Here is a 20,820-nt window from a genome sequence, read left to right as displayed (position 1 = left end):
CTGTTTCATGCAGTGGAAAATCTTCTGCCCGTTTTCGGCAGCATCGGATCAGCGGATCAGCATTTGAAGTGGAAGATTATTGCTAGAGTTTGTTGTTTTCGGGACCGGGACACAGCTTCGCTTTGGACACGCTCCAAAAACGCTTCAAATGAAGCGCTCTTGAATGACTTTATTTCCACCTGATCGCACCCCCGGAAGGACGCACACACACTTCCGAGATCAGAGGGGAGAAAATCAATCTGCAGCATATTTCCAGGAGGAAAAAAGTGCGAGTCAAACAAATATCAACCATCTGCTCATCGGAGCGGTAAAAAAATGGTTTTTTTCCATCTCCTTAACGGTTGACGGCATCCTTGGGGCTTGCTCCGTCCGTGGGGCCACCATGAGGCGTTGAATCTGAATTTGTTTTTCTTCCTTGCCTGAAAATGTCCTGAGCTTCATCGGCGGGGGTGTTCATCGTCGACGACAACAACATGCAGCTTTCCGATAAGTCCAATGATGGCCGTGGGATAGTCGACAAACAAACAAAAATAGCTGCGGGACATCGCCGCCGGATTGGGATGAGGAGGCGGATTATCACGTCTATAAGGTAGAGATTTGTTGAAGAAGTGGGAGTTTATATGGCCACAATAGGTCATAATGATTAAAAATTCATTGTGTAATTCAAATCAAAAACTTATTAAAAATCATATAAAAACAAGATTAAACCAAATAGTAACTTCAAGACACTTTGAAACATATTTTTAAAAAAATCTTCTCTGTACTTATACCTATTAAATAAACGCTCATAAGCATTTATGTATGGGAACAGACTTGTGTTTACAAAAAACAAAAACAACTTTGACTTTATTTCGTTCTCTCCCAACTAACGTCCCACTGTTTCAAACGGGCCCAGATGCGAAAATGGCTCATTATCTGATCAAATCCAACCAACGGGAACGCATCGATGGCCGGAATCAGGTCATTTGTCGTGCTGTGATTTGCCATAACCGATAGAGGAGGATGAAGTTGTTTTGCAAACATCACTTGGTTTCGTCGCAGCCTCTTGTCAACATGTGACACATTCCGAGATGTCGTGCGAACCTTCCGGCAGGAGCGAGACTTTAACTTGTGAAGCGTGAAGTGCCGAACAAACGGGCCAAACTGTGAGGAGAACAGTGATTTTTCATACCGTGTTCCATTGGTCGGGAAATTCATGCGCTTCACAAAGTTTGCTGAATTCGATTGCTCCCAAAACGGGATTTGTGCAGCTGCCCTTGACGCAGACGGTGATAAAATGGACTGTTTCCTGAAATAGATGGCCAAAGTTAGCGGCGTGAAAATATGACACCCCAATGATGGTGGCCCTCCAGAGGGACCGAAATAATTTGCCCCAAGTTTATGAAGTGGCCGGACTGGTCGGACTCGAGCAGATTACCAGGAAGTCAATATCCGGGTGAGCCGTTATCTGGGGGTGAAATCGAAATGACCTTGTCTGGATTTCGAATTGGGGTATCAATACGCACTGTTACCAGTTGACATTTCGTCGTTGGCGTACTATCTTGTCGCACGTGCGTTTTGGGCCAAATTGTGCTAAGAACGCCATTTTGTGCAGCTCATAAAACGTTGTTATGGTTTCGTTTGAGCAACCTGCCAAAAATGTATGGAATTTCGTAATTTTTGTTCTCGTGGATCAAACTTACTTTTTGCCCAGGTATTTAAAAACGTAGGTTTTAAAGAAAACCTAGATGTTTGAGTATCAAAAGATCAGAAATTTTATGCCCTTTCCGATTCTACATAGGTTGACTTGTGAGTCGTGGACCGGTTCGGATGCCGGCGGATTTTCCTACGACGTAATTCCGGGTTGGTACGAAATTCCAACGAAAAATCTATTCTATCGATACAAATACCCCCAAAACGGTGTTATACCCACTCCAAAATGTTTATTTAGCAATTCTATGGTAATATATTGACGTTTAGTTGAATTAAAAGTTTGCAAAATTAAGTTTAGATAAGTTTTATATAGAATTTCCAGAGTTATATAAACTTTTATAATAAGTAGTTAGTAAACTTTATATTCAAACTTTGTTTGCACCTTTTTTATTTTCGTAATAGTATTTGTTATATAACTTTTTATAGAAATCATCTTTTCATGAGCTTTTTGTAGCAAAATGTTTGGCATGAGTTTCTAAACAAAACGTAGTACTAGGTTCCTATCAAACTTTAAATTTTTTACATGTTTCATCACAAAATGTGCATAGTGCCCAAGGGGTGTAAATACTTTTTTTACATACTGTAGGTTTACAAATATCAAAAAACACGTGCGACAAAACAGCACCACAGCGTAGAATTGATGAAAAGAATCAAATTTTTTTTTACCCTGAGAGAAAAAAATGTAAGAACGTTGAAAGATTAAGAGGAGCAAAATCACGCAACTGCACTGCAATCCAAAATCGAGAGAAATTTTTTTTTCATGGTGGCATGCTGAACCGCACTTTGCAAAATTCAATTTGCTGGAACAAACTATCACAACATCGCTCGTGCGTGATTGTAATGGCAACACAGCAGTAGCGGGCATTACGCATTCTGATGGAAAATTAAACCCGAACTCGAGCACCGATTTCTCCAGAGTGCCAAGATTGTGGGTTGTACCCTTTAGCACTGGGTTCTTTCTCTCGTATACAGTGCTAGAGGAACATAAAATTTTCATTCAAAGTCACGGAAGCGTCAAAGGCCCAAACATGCAACTATGTTCACGCTTTTAATAAGGTAGTGTCCCATTTGAGGAACTTTATTTTTAATAAAGCAAGTAGAGTTCATAAATTTTAAAATCACTTGGAAGTAGTTCTACTATTTCACATGCTACCTTAAAAAATCACTCAACAGTTACTTGAACCATGCTCACGATCGTTATTCAAATTCCTTACAACATGAAACTACGAGCACCCATTGGTAAATAGCTTTGAATCGCCTTAATCTACTTGAATTAAATACAAGGGCACTCCTTAAGAGGAATTTACCTTGCCTCTCAAGCTTATTTAAGTTCCGTCAATACGAAATGAAGTCTACCTAATACATTTTATGTTAATTTTTAAACACTTGAAGGCCAAACCGATTACCATCACAAATCCTAATTATTCCATCCAATCGCAAACGCACTGTCTCCACAGTTCGTTCAAAATGACCTACCAACACCCATTTGGAAGGCAATTTGCAAAAGGACCCCTCAGATGAATGGGACGGGTGGTAATTGGGCGGTTTAATGTTATGTGTGTAATTGGCCCCAGTCAGGGATCAGCGAAGCCATCGGATCGGAATTGGCTCGCACTGCTGGAGATAATTGCCTGCCCCGGCTAATAACAGGGGTGTGAATGATTGCCCTGGAGGGGAAGCGATTTGCGAAGTCCATCCCCGATCCAAGAGGCTGGAAAAATAATTTAGGGAAGGCGACTGCTTTTTGAGTCCTTTAAGTTTTACTACGTAATGGCTTTTCAAATGGAACATTTATATTGGGCAAAGTGGTTTCAAACAGAAATACCGAATGCTCGCTAACTAGGCTGATCAAAAAATGACGAGCGGAACATCGATGAATTCTAGTTTCTCAACAAAGAATAACAATAAAAGTAACTCAAAGTTTTTCCAGGTTTTCATTGAATACGACATCAAATTTCATGATGACATGAAACTTTTTTTTTGTTTGATGAAATTCATTTTTGCTTCAACTGACCCATCAATCATTTTGCTTTGTTATAGTTTTTTTACATTTGTCTGCTTTTTTTCGAACACCCAGTTGAAAGTAGCCCAGATAAACAACACCCAGTTACCGAACAAGTACTGTAAAACAACAGGCTAAACAAATTAAAATACAACCTCTGCTTTTACTCTCAATTGGTTCGATTTGTAACATTCAAATTATCACTATAATAAAAAAAGTAGATGAAACAGCAATACAAAAACGAACGTCACAAAATCCAGCTCCATCAACGACGTAATTGGCCAAAAGTCGTGAAATTTACAACCAACAATGCGAACAGCATTGCTTTCCCAATCATGGTCGATTTTAATGGGAATTGCTAACAATGAATGTATTCGTTTGAATTCCTGTCGAGGAGTCACTATAAAGGAGATGAAATCATAAAATGTTTATCACTATGAATATGATCTTGAACTTGATCATGAACTTGAACATGAGCTCTAAGAACTTGTTCATTGAAAAAGTTCAAGATATTTTTCTTGTGTGCTCCTTAACACCACGTTTTGACAATTCTTCAGCATATCATTTTGACTCCAGATCCCTACTTCCGTTGCGTAGCGTGCCTACCGTTACGTGCAATCAGTACGACGTTGACGCTTTTCTGTGCTTTTTTTGCTCCGCCCTGGAGGCTTATTTTTATTCAAATTTAATCTCAAATTGACTGTCGCAACGGAAAAACAGAGCGTGGCGTGACAGTTTAATAGGCTCTTGCTCGGAGAGAGCAAAAAAAACAATAACATCACAATGGACGTAATGGAACGAAATTGTGCAACGTTCGAATCACAGACAATTAGACCTTAATGTGTTTTTTTTTTTCTAAAGTTGATTCGAACGAAGATAACAATGATGATTTCGATTGTAAAAATTACCATAACAACTAGGGTGACCGTTGTCCATTAGCAGGGCTAGAACCAGAAGATAACAAAATGTAAACTGCTTTCATTTAAATTTGAAATGTCCCCATCGTAGGTATCTCACTTAGAGACGGTCCTGAAAAGCATACGTTTCAAATGGTTGAGCACTCGGTAAAAGTTAATTACTGAAATTCACTTTTTTGCTCTTTTCAAGCGTAAATGATGACCTACTTCTTCCTTTTATCATTACGGAGTCCAAAGGTGCATTAGGGCTGCATCCTTTGAACAAAAAAGAAAACACATTACTTGTGTCCTCTCTGAGAAATACGGTAGTCACAGCACCTTTGCACTTTTAACAGCGAAGTAATTAAAACTCATCACTATTCTTTTCATTTCAAATGCTACTCGTTTTCTAAGTAACTTTGCTACTGACTGATTAATTGAAAATTTGTTTTTCCTGATTTTAAAATTTTAAGAAATCTACGTTTAGTAATCAATAGGTTTTTCGTTTTACAAACTAATCCCTTTTAAGATATTATTCTAGAAATACGAATGTCACTGTTGAACGACTTCTAGCTAAAAAAACTACACAAGTGCAAACAAATGCGCTCATTAAACCCTTAGGATATACCCACCGGTTCCAGTTCCATTTTTTCATCCGAAAAACTAGTGCAAACGATAAAGTTGACTTTTACTGCTCGGAAAGTCTAACCTGGTAATATGTTTAAGTAGTTACAAAGAGACAACCAAAAAAACAACCATCCCTCGATGTTGATTATCTCACTTTATCTCCCACCGGACGGAAATTAATTCAATGAGCACAAAAGTACATAACTACATAGCCATTAGACATACAAACTCACTTTTCTAACTTTTTCGGTGAAGGCCCTCGGATTCTGTCGGGGATAATCTGGTGGGAGTCTCATGTTTTCCGTAAAAGTGCCCTCGTAGATAAGGCAGCCAGGCCGGTACTCCGCAAACTTTTCCGTGCAAATACACCGAGGGATGGCTCGAGACTAATTTATGAAAAGGACATAAAAAACTGATTGTGTTGAACAAGTTGTGAATTGGGGTGTTTTGCGAACATAAAGTGGAACTTCCATGTGAAAACAAAAATTGAGTTTTCGGTTTGGCAGCATGCACGACTTTTTTACTTGCCATGCCATGAAGCTGTGTGCATAAACATGGAAGCCCGATCCAACATTAGAACACTTAACTCTTTCTGGCCCAGATGGCAGCAAAACGGCTGATGTAGCAGAGCAAATCCAGCCTTAAATACAAAAAAGGATAACCTTTTGTTTTTTTTTTTGCTTAACGGTGCACATCAACCAGAGCTTTTTACACCAAGATTATTGTTTCAGATATTTTAGTATCTTCCAAACTACGGGAATTATTGAAACAATTTCTAATTCATCCCCTAAATTACCGTCTACAAAATTGTTAACAACAAAATTTGACTATTTTTTCAATCAGATTGTTGCAGGATTGGGTCCGTAAATTTGCCAATTTTGGAATAAGAAGACAACAACTTCCTTGGTTGCTGTGCACCCTTAAACTCGAAATATTTTTAAATTAACCCAAACATGTTAAAAAGGTTACAAACGCTGGAGAATGCATTTGAAATTGTTTTAAGCAGATTGCACTTGAAATTTCATAGTGATTTCAAAGTTTATTTTTTTATTTTTTTAAATATATATAAAAAAAAAACAAAGAAAAGTCAATTTAACAAAACGTTCTTAATGACACATTATTCATAAAAAATAAGCAATACAATACACAGCTTAACGGTGCACATCAACCAGAGCTTTTGCACCCAGATTTGTGTTACAGACATTTTAGTATCTTCAAAACTACGGGTACTTTCGAAATATTTTTTTATTCATCCCCTAAAGTACTGTCCACCAAGTAATTTACAGCAAAGTTTCATTAATTTTACAATCCCGTAGTTGCAGGATTGGGTTCGTAAGTTTGACAATTTTGGTATAAGAAGACAACAACTTCCTTCGTTGCTGTGCACCCTTAAGGGTGGACCCAAAGAATCATCACTAATTAGATCCAATTGGGTCCAAAAATTAAACCTGAATTTGAGATATTATTGTTCACAACGATAAAGCTTATTTTTCTGAGAACAATGAGCTTTTGTACGAACGCAAAGGATTGAAAATGGATTTTTAAATCAATTTAAAAAAAAAATACTTCCCGGCCCTTCTTGACAGAAAGGGTCCTAATTGACAGCTCGTTCCAAGGGGACCATGGTTGAACCATCGAAAAAATGTTGTCTGGATTAGTTCTTTTTGAATACAGTTTTATCCCGGTTTTGGCAATAGACGTGATTCTTATTTTACCAAAATAGGGGAAATCTTAAAAAGTGTGCCTTAAGAAAAACTACTAATATTTGTGGGAAATCATCAATAAACATCGTTAGCCCTGTATAATGACGGTGTGGTTAAAAGGGCAAATTAATCAATCACGTAATAAACAAAATAGATGATTCGGTGACCTTAAAAAATGTTTCCGATAAAAGATATTATTTGCTTAAAAATAATTATGTTTTGGAGAGATAACTTACAAATTATTATTTTTTTAAGTATAACGAGTCCAAAAATATCAAATTTAATTTGGCTGTTGCCAAAATCGGGCAGATATGAAGAATATGTTGCCAAAACCGGGTGTGGCCAAAAACGGGATGTCACTGTAATTGTAATTGTAATTGTAATTGTAATTTATTTGGTAACGATATCCTGTTAGTTTACACTTTGTATCAGGGCAAGGAAGGGATTAAGGAGATTGTACATTTGGAGCCAAATAAATAACAAAATTATTTTTTTAATATTACATTATTGCATTCAAACAAATTCTACACTGTACGTGGATTCCACATCCGAACCTCCAAATCCCGTTGGCATTTTTGTAGGTTAATGATGTCAAAGCAAACAGTTTTTGTTCCGTGCAAAAGCCCCCGAGGGTGACAACAGAACGACGAAACTGTGCTGTGTTTTGCCGTTGATGCAGTCCACTTTTGGAGCTTAGCGTTGGATGCTGTCCTTGCAGACATATCACCAAAGTTTATTTTTCAACCACGCTGGTGACCTTTGCTTGCCATGTTCTGTTGACAGCAGGATTAAAAATATGTTTCTAGTTTTTGACGTAGTATAACAGACAAATAGAGATAACAAACATTAATTCTGATATTGTAACATTTCCTGTCACGTGAATTGTAAATCTGAAAAAAAAAGATTTTTTTATTAAAGATGGTGTCAATCAGTACTTCACTGCCCATGATCGCATAAATGTCCCATATGCATTTTCGTCACTTTTGAGTTATTGATGCAGTTTGGTTCAAAAACGTGTGCTCTTTCAAAAGAGCCTATAACATCCAGTACTTTGTTCTATAAATCAGGAGGAAATCCAGTTTTTTCGTGAAAACTTAACACGTAGCCTTATGTGTGGGACAAACTTGTTTAGCGTTTTTCTCAGCTTGCTGTTTTTGCATATGGGACATTTATGCGAACATGGGCAGTTCAGCTTTAAACTTTATCAAAATTTTCCACAGCCATCATTAAATCCCTGTTCGCTTCACTTCCTACCATCCCAGTCCTGTGGTATTTTCGGCATCCATTTTTCCCACCACAGAGCAGGAGAAAGTTATGCCCTGGCACAGGAAAGATAATGACGTGCCACACAGCACACTTTCACTAATTGAATCAATCCAGTGAGCAAATATTTATCATTCCACAGTTTGTTTGCATGTGTGTGTGTTTGTTTGGTGAGTCAGTATAAGTCCCCAGAGTGAAAGCAGTGTCTTCTATATAGTAAGTCGCACTTTCACACCACTAGGGGCACCCACCCTGCTTTGATGTCATTTCTCAGAGGTGGGAACGTTCCGAGCTCATTCGGATGCTGGACGGTCACCGCACCTGTAATAAGGCTGTGGGTTGATCCGCAAGCCAGACCTGAAATAAACTAGCAAATGAGGTCATTTTTTTCTGTGGATTACCATCAGAATGAACTAGAGCGTCCAATTTCCCGTCCCGGGAAAAAATTTCCCGGGAATTCCCGGGATTTCCCGAAAAATAATATTTCCCGTTTCCCGGGAAATTTTTAAATTTCCCGGGAATTCCCGAAATTCAAGCGGAAGTATACATTTTCCTTGCTTCTTGGTCCTAATTTTTTTTAATTTGAAAAAATATCAATGGGAGAACCTAACTTAATTTTATTCATTTTAATCTACTGTGCATATTAAACTTATAAGAAAAACGGGGTTTCAATGATAGGATTTCATTCTGTTTTTATTTTTTTTTTCCAACTGGTATGGTTTGTCTCAAGATTATTATTTTGTAAAACATGTACTGGAGTAGGCCACACAAGGTCCATGTTCTATTGTTGGAAAAAATGTTTTTCAATAGTATTTGAAAACTAGTGGCGTTGAAAATTGTATTTAGCATATTGGGGTGACTTTGTACAAAATATTTGTTGTTAAAATCAGATTTAATGTGTTCAAATTTTACACAATCACTAAGGTTGCTGATAAGTTTTTAAGAAGAAAAAGAAAATCAATGTGTAAATTTTACTTAACATATTTTATAAGTTTTTTTACAATATACCTATAAATTTTTGGTGAAATTGATAAAAAGTCAAAATTTTGCCTAAAAATCCTTAAAATGAGTTTTGTTGACAAAATTACGGTCTAGAACAAGTTATTTGCCATGAAAAACATAATTTCTGCATGCTTTTATTTTTTGTTTGTTTTATGAGTCAACGTTATTCTTAAACATATTCATTTGAAATGGTAACAGAGACAAATTTAAAAGCATTTTTATGGTTAAGAAGCATGGATTTTACTCACTGATTCAATATTTTATTTAAAAAAATAATACTTCTTAACAAAAAAAATATCAATTGATATAATAAGAAAATTTTATTTTTTTTACTAAGTTGTATGATTTTTATAAGCAGTCAAGCCATTAATTGGCCCCTACACTCATTTTGAACATTAAAGTTGCAGTTCTATACAACTTTGTTGCAAAATATCAATCAGAAGCAGGATAAGATCAATTTTCGATAAATTTCAAATTTCCCGGGAATTCCCGGGATTTCCCGGGAAATTTGTTGAAAAATTCCCGTTTCCCGGGAATTTTGTAACCCCGGGAAATTGGACGCTCTAGAATGAACCAATCAATCAGATTGAGCAAAAAAGGCCTTGAATAAATTTGCTATTTATAAGGGTTTTTAAAGCTAACGAAGTTTTTTTGATTGAACGGTTAGTCAATTTTGATTATTTAATTAATGTCAAGAAGATTATTATGCTTCCCAAAATCACATTACAAATTATGCTATAAAATGAGATTAATTCTAGGCTATAAATATCACTCTCTCGCTACGTTCAAATCAATCTTTATTAAATATAAACAAGAATTTGCAGCACCTTTATTAAATTCGAGGAGAAAGAAAAAATCATCAACTTCTACGACCATAACTTGCTGGCACAAAATCGAGTTGCAACACACGGCCAAGTGCACAGCGTTAAAAAGTATATCTGATGAATAATGCATCGGCATCTGATATTAAATTTTCCGGGCCATTTTGTCAAGGTTGACGCAGCTCGAAACGCCACCAACGCAATGTCAGTAGTCAGTACACAGGAAATGTGTTGTGCTGGAGAGACTCCTGGTACGATGTCTGGTTCAAGGAAGACACTGAAAGTAATAAATCAAATTAAGAAATTTCCTCTGGCACGTGAAACTTGTACGAAAATTCTAGGTTAGGTATGCACCCAAAATGGGTTGTTATTTTTGGAAATTTGATAAGGTCATCTTTTTTTGGGAATTTTGTCCCGAGAAATACTCACAAATATCGAATTAAGCTTTTTTATTATGTTCAGTTTAAGAAGCAGTTTTTCTAGATTTAACTTTGGTTGTTCTAGAGGTTGTTTCAGCATTTGTCTATCTATACTTAAGATGAATTCATAAGGGTCGCTATATCTTTTCATACAAGAAAGTCTTCTTTAAATCGCTAATAACTCGTCAAGGTTAACTCGGATCGTTTTGTGGTCTTGGACAAAGTTGTTTGTCATTAAATTTTACAATAGGATCTCATACGTTTGAAAATGATCCGACAGAAATTTTGTCATTTTTGCTTTGCTTCATACATTTTTGCGAATTTTTCCATACAAACTTCAACGATAAAAAATTGGCACACTTACTTATTTTTTACCGGGACCCGTGGTGTAGGGGCATGGTTGCCTCTCACCCAATCGGCCTGGGTTTGATCCCAAAAGGTTCCGCTTGCATATTTCGAGACGAGATTTGTCTGATCACGCAATCGAGAACGCCAAGGCAATGCTGTAGAGCGAATAATTTGATTTGATTTTTTTACTTATTTTTGCCTTAAAAGTCTTAAGATTCCAAAATTTTTAAGTAAAGTTGCTTTGGACTTTAGACGAAATATTTCGATGCACCTCGCAAAATGTCGGGAAAGAGCCCTTCTTTCATGGTGCGAGAGCGTGATGATGAACTGTATTTTTTTTGTAGTTTTTGCCTTATGATTTAATGTCTAAATAATTCAAAGTGTTTGGTTACAATACATATCATATAGATCATAAGATTTTCAAATAAAAGATGTTTAATCTTACGTAAAAGCTTCATCAAAAAGTTTGATTAGCATAATTAAACACGGCGCCTTCTTTAATGAAAACCCATCAAGCGTTGATCCCGCTAATCAGGCAGCCTCTAATTAGAACAAGAATCACGCTCTGACGTTACAACTCGCTGGCAAAGAATTCAAGGCCGGTATCAATTAGGTGAAATCATCCCCTTTTCGCTCCTAATAAATTAAACCCTTTCCAATGAGCAAGCGAAACCACGCCAAGCGTCGACATAATTTGTAAGCTAATAAATTATAAGGGTTTGTTCAAATATTACGTCCAGAGATTTTCGGGATTTCAGACCCCCCCCCCTCCCCCCTGTCACGCACTTTTCCTATACCTTTAACATGGGCTGTCACAAACCTCAGACCCCCTCCCCTATTCATGGACGTAATTTTTGAACGAACCCTAAACGCAACAACAATTCAATCAAGTGAAGACGATGCCTGCCAACCAGCCAGCAAGCGCCCAAGACAGGCCAAAGTTCAAAAGCCTAAAGCGTCGTCTTGACGTCGTCCCAGCACGGAGACTGTTTCTTCAAGAACCGTGCTCAAGTTCGTCAGCTTGGTAGTGTGGTGCCATCTTGTCGTATTTGACATTTGCAGAATAAAAATCGAAATAAAAATTATTTTTTGGACAATTTCATTGTGCAATTATTTACTTTTCCCGTCATTCTCGAATCACAAATCGGCCAACGTTTCGTCGCCAAAAATAACAGTACTGAAAAAAATCATTTCGATACTGTTTTAGAGTTAGACACTTATCTTGACGGCAAGTCACATTCTAGCTGTCCCTTTTCAGATTGTAGTCCCGATTCACCCCAGTTGACGGTCTTCAACTTGTTTTTTTAGCTCGAGTTGTAGTTTTATCCAACGATCTTAACCTACTTTTTGCAACTTCCTGCATGAACTACAGTCATCCCACATATTCGGAGCGGTTTATAGATCGGCCAATGTTAAAAAAATCATAGAAAATCGATAATTGAACTTAATGATCCGCTTTCACCTTCATTTGGAAGCTTTTCTCGCGGTCTTTCGAATGCTTTATCGAAACACTGCAAATTTTAACTTTTATATCATGTTTTTGAAGAAAAACTTTGACCCTTGAAATCCACAAATTCGGAACACTTTTTTCTTACGGATGTAAACAAACATTGGTTCTCTCCATGAGTACAAAATTTTTACAAAATAATGACTTCACGCACTGAAACCAACGAAACTAAAGCATAGTTATGTTTTATGAATGGTCTGATAACTTTTTTTTGTGAAAATATCAGTTAAATTCAGATGTTCCACAATTGTGGGCGGCACAATAACAACCCACAATTATGGAACAGGCGATTTGGAGGCAGTGTTTTGCTGCTCTGGATAAAATAGTCTTGAAATGAGGTTTGTGTTCAAAAAGTACTACTTTTACTAGTGACATTGCAAGAGAATGTCCAAATGAAGGTCTTAAAAATAGTAGGGTCAACAGAAATGCTGCATTTGCCATATTATTGACAAATTATCACAAAAGTGTTCCGAATTTGTGGGTGTTCCGAATACGTGGGATGACTGTACAATTGTGTAACCTTTGACTTTTTGAGACCCAACTGTGGCAAGAGTTAACGCCACTGAATATTTCACAATTCTTGCCATTTGGCAAAGCTGGAGTCAACCAGGCCGGTTGGCCTTAACCTCTAACCAGGCCGCTGATGACAGGGGCCATCAGGGAGTTGTTTCTGCTCCGGCAGTCAATTCCCAGAACAATAATTCCATGTGCCATGTGTCTCGTGCCAACGGGCGGGCACAGGTTACTGGGCGTGGGCCCAGGGCGTAGGATTGTTAATCAGAGTCCAATTTCCATCACATCACAAGCACACGCACAGTTGGAGATAATGATGTTTTCGGATTTGGCGCGGAGCTGCTGGATGATCTTGACTCGTGGCCTCCAGCTTGGAGCAGGTTCGCTGGAGTTATTTTGGCACACGGTGAAAGTGAAACAGTAAAATAAAAATTATGGTATTCTGATCTTGTAATATTTGGTTTATTTAACTGGAATTAAGGTCTTCTAAATCTTGCTTAATACCAAAAATTGCCTGCAATTTGTACCGCAATAATTCTCCATAAAAAATTTTGCAATCTTCAAAGCTCCTTAATTTAAAAAAAATCAAAAATGCGAAGATAATATAAATAAAATTTTATCAAATATGTCTTATAAAATAACTTTTTTTACTGTGCTGTGTCCCACACAGTTACATCAAATTTCACCTTCACATCGTACCCCCGCCGGGCACCGATGTCATTAGGAGGTGATTGGATTTGTCTTCGGGGATTTTTTTGTTTTTGATACCTTCAAAATAAAAAAAAGGGCAAACAACAAAAAGCCTCCACGTGACTCTGAAAAAAAAACTAGCTGTCACGTAGATGTCGGTCGGCGGGTTAAGCCAACCAGACCCACCCACTGGGCCGTGTCTCGTTCGTGCAAAGAAGAGGGAAATTGATTATTTATCTAGACAGGTCACCCTGCATAGTGTACAGTAGAACCTCGGAGGTTTAACACCAATCTGTAGCCGCTTTGATTCAAACCATCGCTTTTTAACACAGTTTTTGGCGCACACTTTCTATTATTCAGAGTTAACAAGAGACCCTACTTGTTTGCTAAATAATTACTGTCGAACTAGCGAGGGTTTACTGTAATCAGTCGAGCATACTGCCTTAGAGAATTATGTAGCTTTATGCCGGTTAGTTGAGCTGGAAAACAGTGACTTGCTAAAAAACAGCAGTTTTTGGAAATCTTCCTGCTAAGATAATTCGTTGAACTCGAGCGGAAAACTAGTGAATTCAAAAGCAATCAGCTAGAAGGTTACAAATGTTTCAATTTGATTTTACAGGATTCGGCACAAACTGAGAAAAATAAAACTTTGCCAATTCAAAGCAGATGACCAGGCCGAATCTGCAAAAAAAAAATCATGCTGTGTCAAACCTTGTATGAAAAGTTTAACCGTTTCGTAGGATTCAAACAAACGATTAGTCACGAGCAAAATCAGCAACTCGTTGCGTTAAAACACTAGCGGAGGAAATGAAAGTGGGATTTAATTAAAACTTTATCCGTAGAGCAATTCGTTTGTTTGTGCTTTGTACCGTCAGATTGTGCGTGTTTTATTTTTAACAAAAGCTTATATTTTTGCCGTCCTTACTGGGAAAAGGCTATACTCAGGGTTGTTAGGTTGCCAGTTAAAACTGGGAATGTCAGATTTTTCAAGTGTCAGCCAGAATAAAGATTCACACTTTTCTGTGACAGTTTTTGTCAGAGTTGTAACTTTATGCCCATTTTAAACAGCTTTTTGAATAAAATGAACCAATTTAATTCAAAACAAAACAAAAATATGACTTTCTTAATGAAAATGTAAACTCAGCATTTTTGAGGCCATGAAATCAGTTAAACCATCCGAATTCTAGCAAATTTTGGATATGTTTTCTTCCTCCTTTTTTTTTCTCCATTCATAATTCAGAATTAGATTTTCGTCTGCCAGATTTTTTTAGATTTATCATCGATACTTTGCCAGATGTTTCAAATTTTGACCTGATATAACCCTGCTTCTATTGTGAGTGAACTTTTTTCTTTGATATTTTAACAGTCTTTTTGCGCTTCTTAAATAAATTCAAGGTTTAAAGGACTATTTTCAGCCTAAAAACTGGTTTAGGTAAATGGAAAAGAATTGCCGAAAATTCAAATTGACTTTTCTTTAACAAAAAATCAATCACATTAAATCCATATTTTTTTGTTTTTATTTCATATGTTTCAGGGGACAAACACCCACAGCTTAAGATTCATAGAAGAGTACGCCCTTTGGAAATGTTAGTCTTGATTTCAAAATATTCAGTATATTTATTAGAGGAGATCAGAAAATTTCTCAAATGTTTCATTTTTTTAATATTAAAAAAAATACAATTTGCTGCGATACTGACATTAACAATCGGGAGCAGCCATGCCAGATATACAGATAAATCTGTATTATACAGATTTTTTGATCCCAAAAATCACAAAAATCTGTATATACAGATTTTTAAAAAATGATTTAATTTGAAAATTTCAATATTGAACAATGCTTTAATATGATTAAAAAGCTTAAATCTGTCGTGAAAAGTCTAAAAAAATCTTCTATGGCTTCGAATTTGACATGATACAGATTAGAGGTGGGCAAAACCGCTCTTTTTTAGGAGCCGCTCTTTTTCGTTCGCTCATTAAAAAGAGCCGCTCTTTTGAACGGCTCTTTCGGTCTTTTTCAAAATTTTGATGAAAAGGACTTAAAAGAATCGTGTGATTTTGAAAGTTATTTCACATTGGACATTTATAAATTATTGGATAAATAAAATTAAAACTGATAACGAGAAGATGCCCTTGACAACCATAGGTCTTGGTGGTCTCTATGTCAAGATTTCTACTCGAACCTAAACTTTGAACTAATCATGATATTTTATTTAGAGAAAATATTCTGTGAACTCTTTTCTGCATTCTGATTTAATCGATAAAGTCTAAAAACGCTAAAGTTTAATCGGACAAAAGGATTGATTTTTTGTCCAAAATTTCTAAACTATTTAGAAGATTTTTGGTTATATTTTACAAATTTTTAAATGCTCAGATTTGTTTTCCGGTATTACTTTAATGTACAATCAGTTGTACAATAAAATGTTAGTTTTTCATTTTGTTTAGAAAATCATTTACTTTTGGCATAAATTTTTATAAGCATTCAAATATTTGAAATTGAATTTTCTATTCTAAAAAACAAATTTAATATTTTCTTTTTTTCTGGAAATTCAATAAATTATATTTATATCAAAAATCATGCCATCTCGAAACGGTTCTTTCATAAGACGGGAGTTTAAAAAAGAACCGCGGTTCATTTTTTTGTGAGCCACGGTTCGTTCGCTCTTTTCAGTGAACCGGCTCTTTGAGCGGCTCACTCTTATTTTGCCCACCTCTAATACAGATAAAATACAGATTTATTTTAAAAAAAATACAGATTTCCCATAAAATAATCTGGCAACGTTGATCGGGAGCAGTTTGAGTAAGACCTAAAAACCGCTGTATCTCAGCAAAAGAGGATCAATCTTCAATGTTTCTTAGACGATTGTTTTGGAATTTTTCTGAACATTTCGAAATAGTGCAACAAGTGGCAAAAAGAAAATTTTTCAGCATTAGTGGTACATTTATCAAACGAGGTTCACCGATTTGGATAAATACGACGAGTGCAGAATAAACTAGTTTTGCAACGAGTTCCTTTCTATATTATATTATTTCAGAAAAAAATAAAACTGATGTTTCTTACATCTCTGATTTAAAATTAAAATAATATTGAACGCATAGCAAACATTTTTAAGGAAGAGTAGAGCACTTCAATTTTTCGAGATAAAATTTAACAAGGTAAATCTTGTATGCGTTTAAAATATTTTTTAAATATCACAGCAATTCCAGTCGACAGTAACTTCCGTTAATTTCCTCTCCCGCCAGTCTTGACACGGCAAAAAGTCAACAAGCAAGCACGCTCTCGTCGAACGTTGTTTTGCTTGGCGTGTTGCTTTGCATACTTCCATCCTGAGTCTCTGCTCCTCTGATGATTATAGGTTAGGGTGCCCAAAACATGGGTAAATGTTTCAAAACCTCACTCCACAAGCTATATCCAGTTTCTCGGGGTAAATAGACTCGATTATTCTAAGCCCCGATTTTACGAAGTTTCGATTATCCAAAAGATTTTTTCGTTTTTTTTATTAAGGGATTACTTAGAAACGTGTTTAACTAATCGACAACCCATAACCGTGTTCCAAGTCCAAAAATTAAAATTGGCTCGAGGCTTAAAATAGGCTTAAGGGTCATAGGGTAATTTTTTTTTCTGGTCACCCTATTGTAGGTACATCGCAACAGTACTTACCCCGTGACTGTTGTAGGTCGGTTGCGAGAAGAGGTGCTTTCAACCCCCAGGCATCACATCTTGTTTGCCGATTGAACGAACCAACTTTGACGTTCCTGTTTTTCCTATCCAACACAAACCCAAAGCCCACACACCGACCGCACCCAGACAAGGGCAAAGTGTGAATTGAAGCATAAGCGCGATGTAATTAGATTAACCAAGCATTAATTAATTTCCTTCTCATTAGAGTAGTTCCGCGAAGACTAGGAGGATGCAAGCAAAAAAAAATGGTAATGGCGTCGTTATCTGCACAGGACAGAACAACTTCGAACAATTCGCTATCTTCCGTGTGGGGGTTTTGCGAGGGAATGTCTAATAGTTTTATGGTAAATGGCAGCACTGCTGGGAGCAAGCATTCTTTTTGCTTCCATTTCCGACAGGCGAATCGTTGATTAGCGTAATTGTTCACGGAAAATACTTGAGGCAAATTAGATTCTGGGATGCAATCATGTGCACTAATCAGAGGTGGAAAGTTGGAATACCTCCTGTCAAAATCATTTGGACATCTGTTTTAAAAATGTTTTAAGTTGAGCGTCAAATAACCAAACGTTAATTAGGAGTACAGTAATTTAAGCTGCATATGCATGCACAATAGTTTTCAGAAAAGCAATCGATAGCAAGCAACCTTCAATAAATTTAACCATTTGCTATGCAATTGAAGTTTAATTAGTTGTTGAATCAAGCATGTGGAAAACCATTTGAATTATGGGTTAGCACATCATCTGAACCGTATGAAGTGGGTAGAACCGCAAACTAAACTATCGATTTATCAGCACCACCACGAACATATTTGAAATTGGGAATCCTGTTTTATTTGTATTGCTTCCACAGAGCAGCTATAGTTACTAGAGTGTAACAAAAATGACTTTTTGGCGGGCATTCAGGGGTTTGTTCCGGTGGGCATACTGAGCCCAAATCCCAAATATGAGCTCGATTGGACGTAACAGGAGCTGGCGCTCCGCCCTTCAATTTTAAATGGGATTTAACCCGTAAAAAAAGATTTTTTCAAAAATGACAATTTTTGAGGCATTTTGGCCACTGAAGCGTTTATCAAAAACATCACTGGCATGTAGGCCAGATCCTTGCGCATCTTTTGGTATATAAAACATTGAAGTTTGGGCACCCTGGAGCTCGGTACAGACCTTCAAAGTTTGGCATTTTTTCGAAAAATCGGTCCCAGCAAAATCAAATAGCGTCTCGGGCGTCGCGAGACGCGACGCATATCTTTTTTGCCGGGGCCGGTTTTACGAAAAAATGCCAAACTTTGAAGGTCTGTACCGAGCTCCAGAGTGCTCCAAATTTCAATGTTATATATACCAAAAGATGCGCAAGGATCTGGCCTACATGCCAGTGATGTTTTTGATAAACGCTTCAGTGGCCAAAATGCCTCAAAAATTGTCATTTTTGAAAAAATCTTTTTTTACGGGTTAAATCCCATTTAAAATTGAAGGGCGGAGCGCCAGCTCCTGTTACGTCCAATCGAGCTCATATTTGGGATTTGGGCTCAGTATGCCCACCGGAACAAACCCCTGAATGCCCGCCAAAAAGTCATTTTTGTTACATCCTAATAGTTACTCAGTTTTTCTATCCATTTTTACTTGCAGAAAAACCTGTACCAGGACCGGGAGATCGCTTCCTGTACCTTCCTGGAGAACGACCAGTTCTCCCGTGCTGCCTTCCACATTGCGTTCTTCTCCAGCTCCTACCTGGTGCCGCTGGTCCTGATCAGCGTCCTGTACATGTGCATGCTGTCCCGGCTGTGGCGGAGTTCCGTCGGGGGGCGTTCCGCAGAGTCGAAGAAGAGCAAAAAACGGGTCACCCGGCTCGTGGTGGTCGTGGTCGCGGCCTTCGCGTCCCTCTGGTTCCCCATACAGGTGAGTGCGGCCGATGTCGAGTTAATTAAAATCAGCGATGTGGCGAGCTATTCCCTCCCACGAGTGATGCAAATTAGCAACGGGTCTAGGGGACCAGGTTGCCGTGCCCGGAAGGGCAATGGAAAATTATGAGTTAATTGCACTGGGCACACAATTACTTCATTTGCGTACCATCTAACCTTTTTAATCAATATTTTTATGATTAATGAAGCATCGTGAGTCACAACTAATTAAAAAAAAAGTATGGAATAAAATATTAGTGTTAGGAAATTGAACATAAAATAAAAACAAATTATAGAAAAATCGTTCCTTTAACCCTCTACTGCCCAAATTTTTTTTTCGAGAATTTTTATTTTTCCCGTGTTTAGGAGGTCATTTTGAGCAACTTTTGTTCTACGAAAAACTTTACTTCTCTTGTTTTATGTTTTTCTTGTTTCATTTTTAGTATTTTAATTTGCATTTATCTTGTTTAGTTTATGTTTGTTTTTGGTAGTATTTGGCCTATTCTACCACCTAATATAATTACATTTCGCCTATCTAATTTTTTCATGTTTTTACAGTCACTTTTTCATTTTTTTGCATGTTTTTCACATTTTCTGCTATAGAATCGCACCATCATCATTTAAATTGTAAAAAAATGCATAGAGGCGTAGTCTGGGACACTACAAAAATTACTGCATACTTCTTTTTACTTAAAGTATAGGAAATGTTAGTAAAAAACACAGCCAAAGTTGACCCCTAAAAAAATGACATTTTTAAAAACATTGGCAAAGTCACACAAAACAAGTCAAACTTCCAACCCTAGGATTTTCCAAAAATTTAAAAGTTCTTCTTTCCAATGCTTTTTAAAGATCAAAAATTGGTTTAAAAATGGATTTTTGGCGATTTTTTAAATCGAAGCCCGTCTAGAGGCGGGGTTGGGTTGTAGAGGGTTAACTCAAGTTCCTTTGTGGAACACCAATCAGTGAGGTACTCCTGGATATTAGCTCCTGAAAGGTGCTTAAAAAGTGCAAAAATGGCGAAAAAGAGGCGGTCCTCACCAGCAGAATCGGCAGATTTGAAGAAGCTAAAGAATACCGAAGCGCTACCTGCAAAGCCAGGACGTTAAAGAGAAGGAAGAATTTGAACGACGGGAAATGTTGCCACCCATTTTTGTGAAAACATCGTCATCGGATTTGGTGCGAAAGTGGCTGACCGGGTTCATCAAATCTGGTGCTTTACGAGCTTCCATTTGCTTGTGTGCTGATGGACTCAAAATTCTGCTACCTACCAGAAAGGATTACAACTATGTTCGGGATTTCCTGAACAACACCAAGATTGAATACTACAGCCATGATGATCCAGGTAAACGCCCCATGAAACAGGTCCTCCGTAGCCTGTATGACATGGATGTGAGTGTGCTGAAATAAGAGCTAAAAACTCCTAAGTTGAACGTGATCGAAGTTTTCAAGATGACGAGACACAACAAGGACATCAAGTATCGTGATCAACTGTACCTAGTTCATCTCGAGAAAGGATCGACAACGCCAACATCATCGTGACTTGGGAACGTTATCGTCCACAGAGTAAAAAAAAACATGGTAAATTACATCTAAAAAGGGGTACATCTTTTATGTCAGAAAAAAGCTTTAATTTTACCTCTGAAAATGTGTAAATTTACATCTGGCAGACGCTAGAAAAATATCTGTAATCCTAAAAAATATCAAACTGGCTTACTAAGTTCGCACGGCCAACTCGCCGCTGTGAAAACTAGATGATAAAAGCCG

At 37.2% G+C, this 20,820-nt stretch overlaps 1 protein-coding gene across 1 annotated transcript in view; it reads left to right on the top strand.

Annotated features, from left to right (window-relative positions):
- Positions 1-20,820, top strand: part of LOC6043892 (allatostatin-A receptor) — a 127,444-nt gene that overhangs the window by 50,339 nt on the left and 56,285 nt on the right. The window contains exon 2 of the mRNA XM_038248206.1: positions 18,785-19,054. Coding sequence (XP_038104134.1) covers positions 18,785-19,054 — 270 coding nt within the window. The remainder of the gene's footprint in view (positions 1-18,784; positions 19,055-20,820) is intronic.

The sequence above is a fragment of the Culex quinquefasciatus genome, chromosome 1 (assembly GCF_015732765.1).
Source record: "Culex quinquefasciatus strain JHB chromosome 1, VPISU_Cqui_1.0_pri_paternal, whole genome shotgun sequence".
NCBI classification, from domain to species: Eukaryota; Metazoa; Arthropoda; class Insecta; order Diptera; family Culicidae; genus Culex; species Culex quinquefasciatus.
This window is presented reverse-complemented; position numbering and strand designations above follow the sequence as displayed.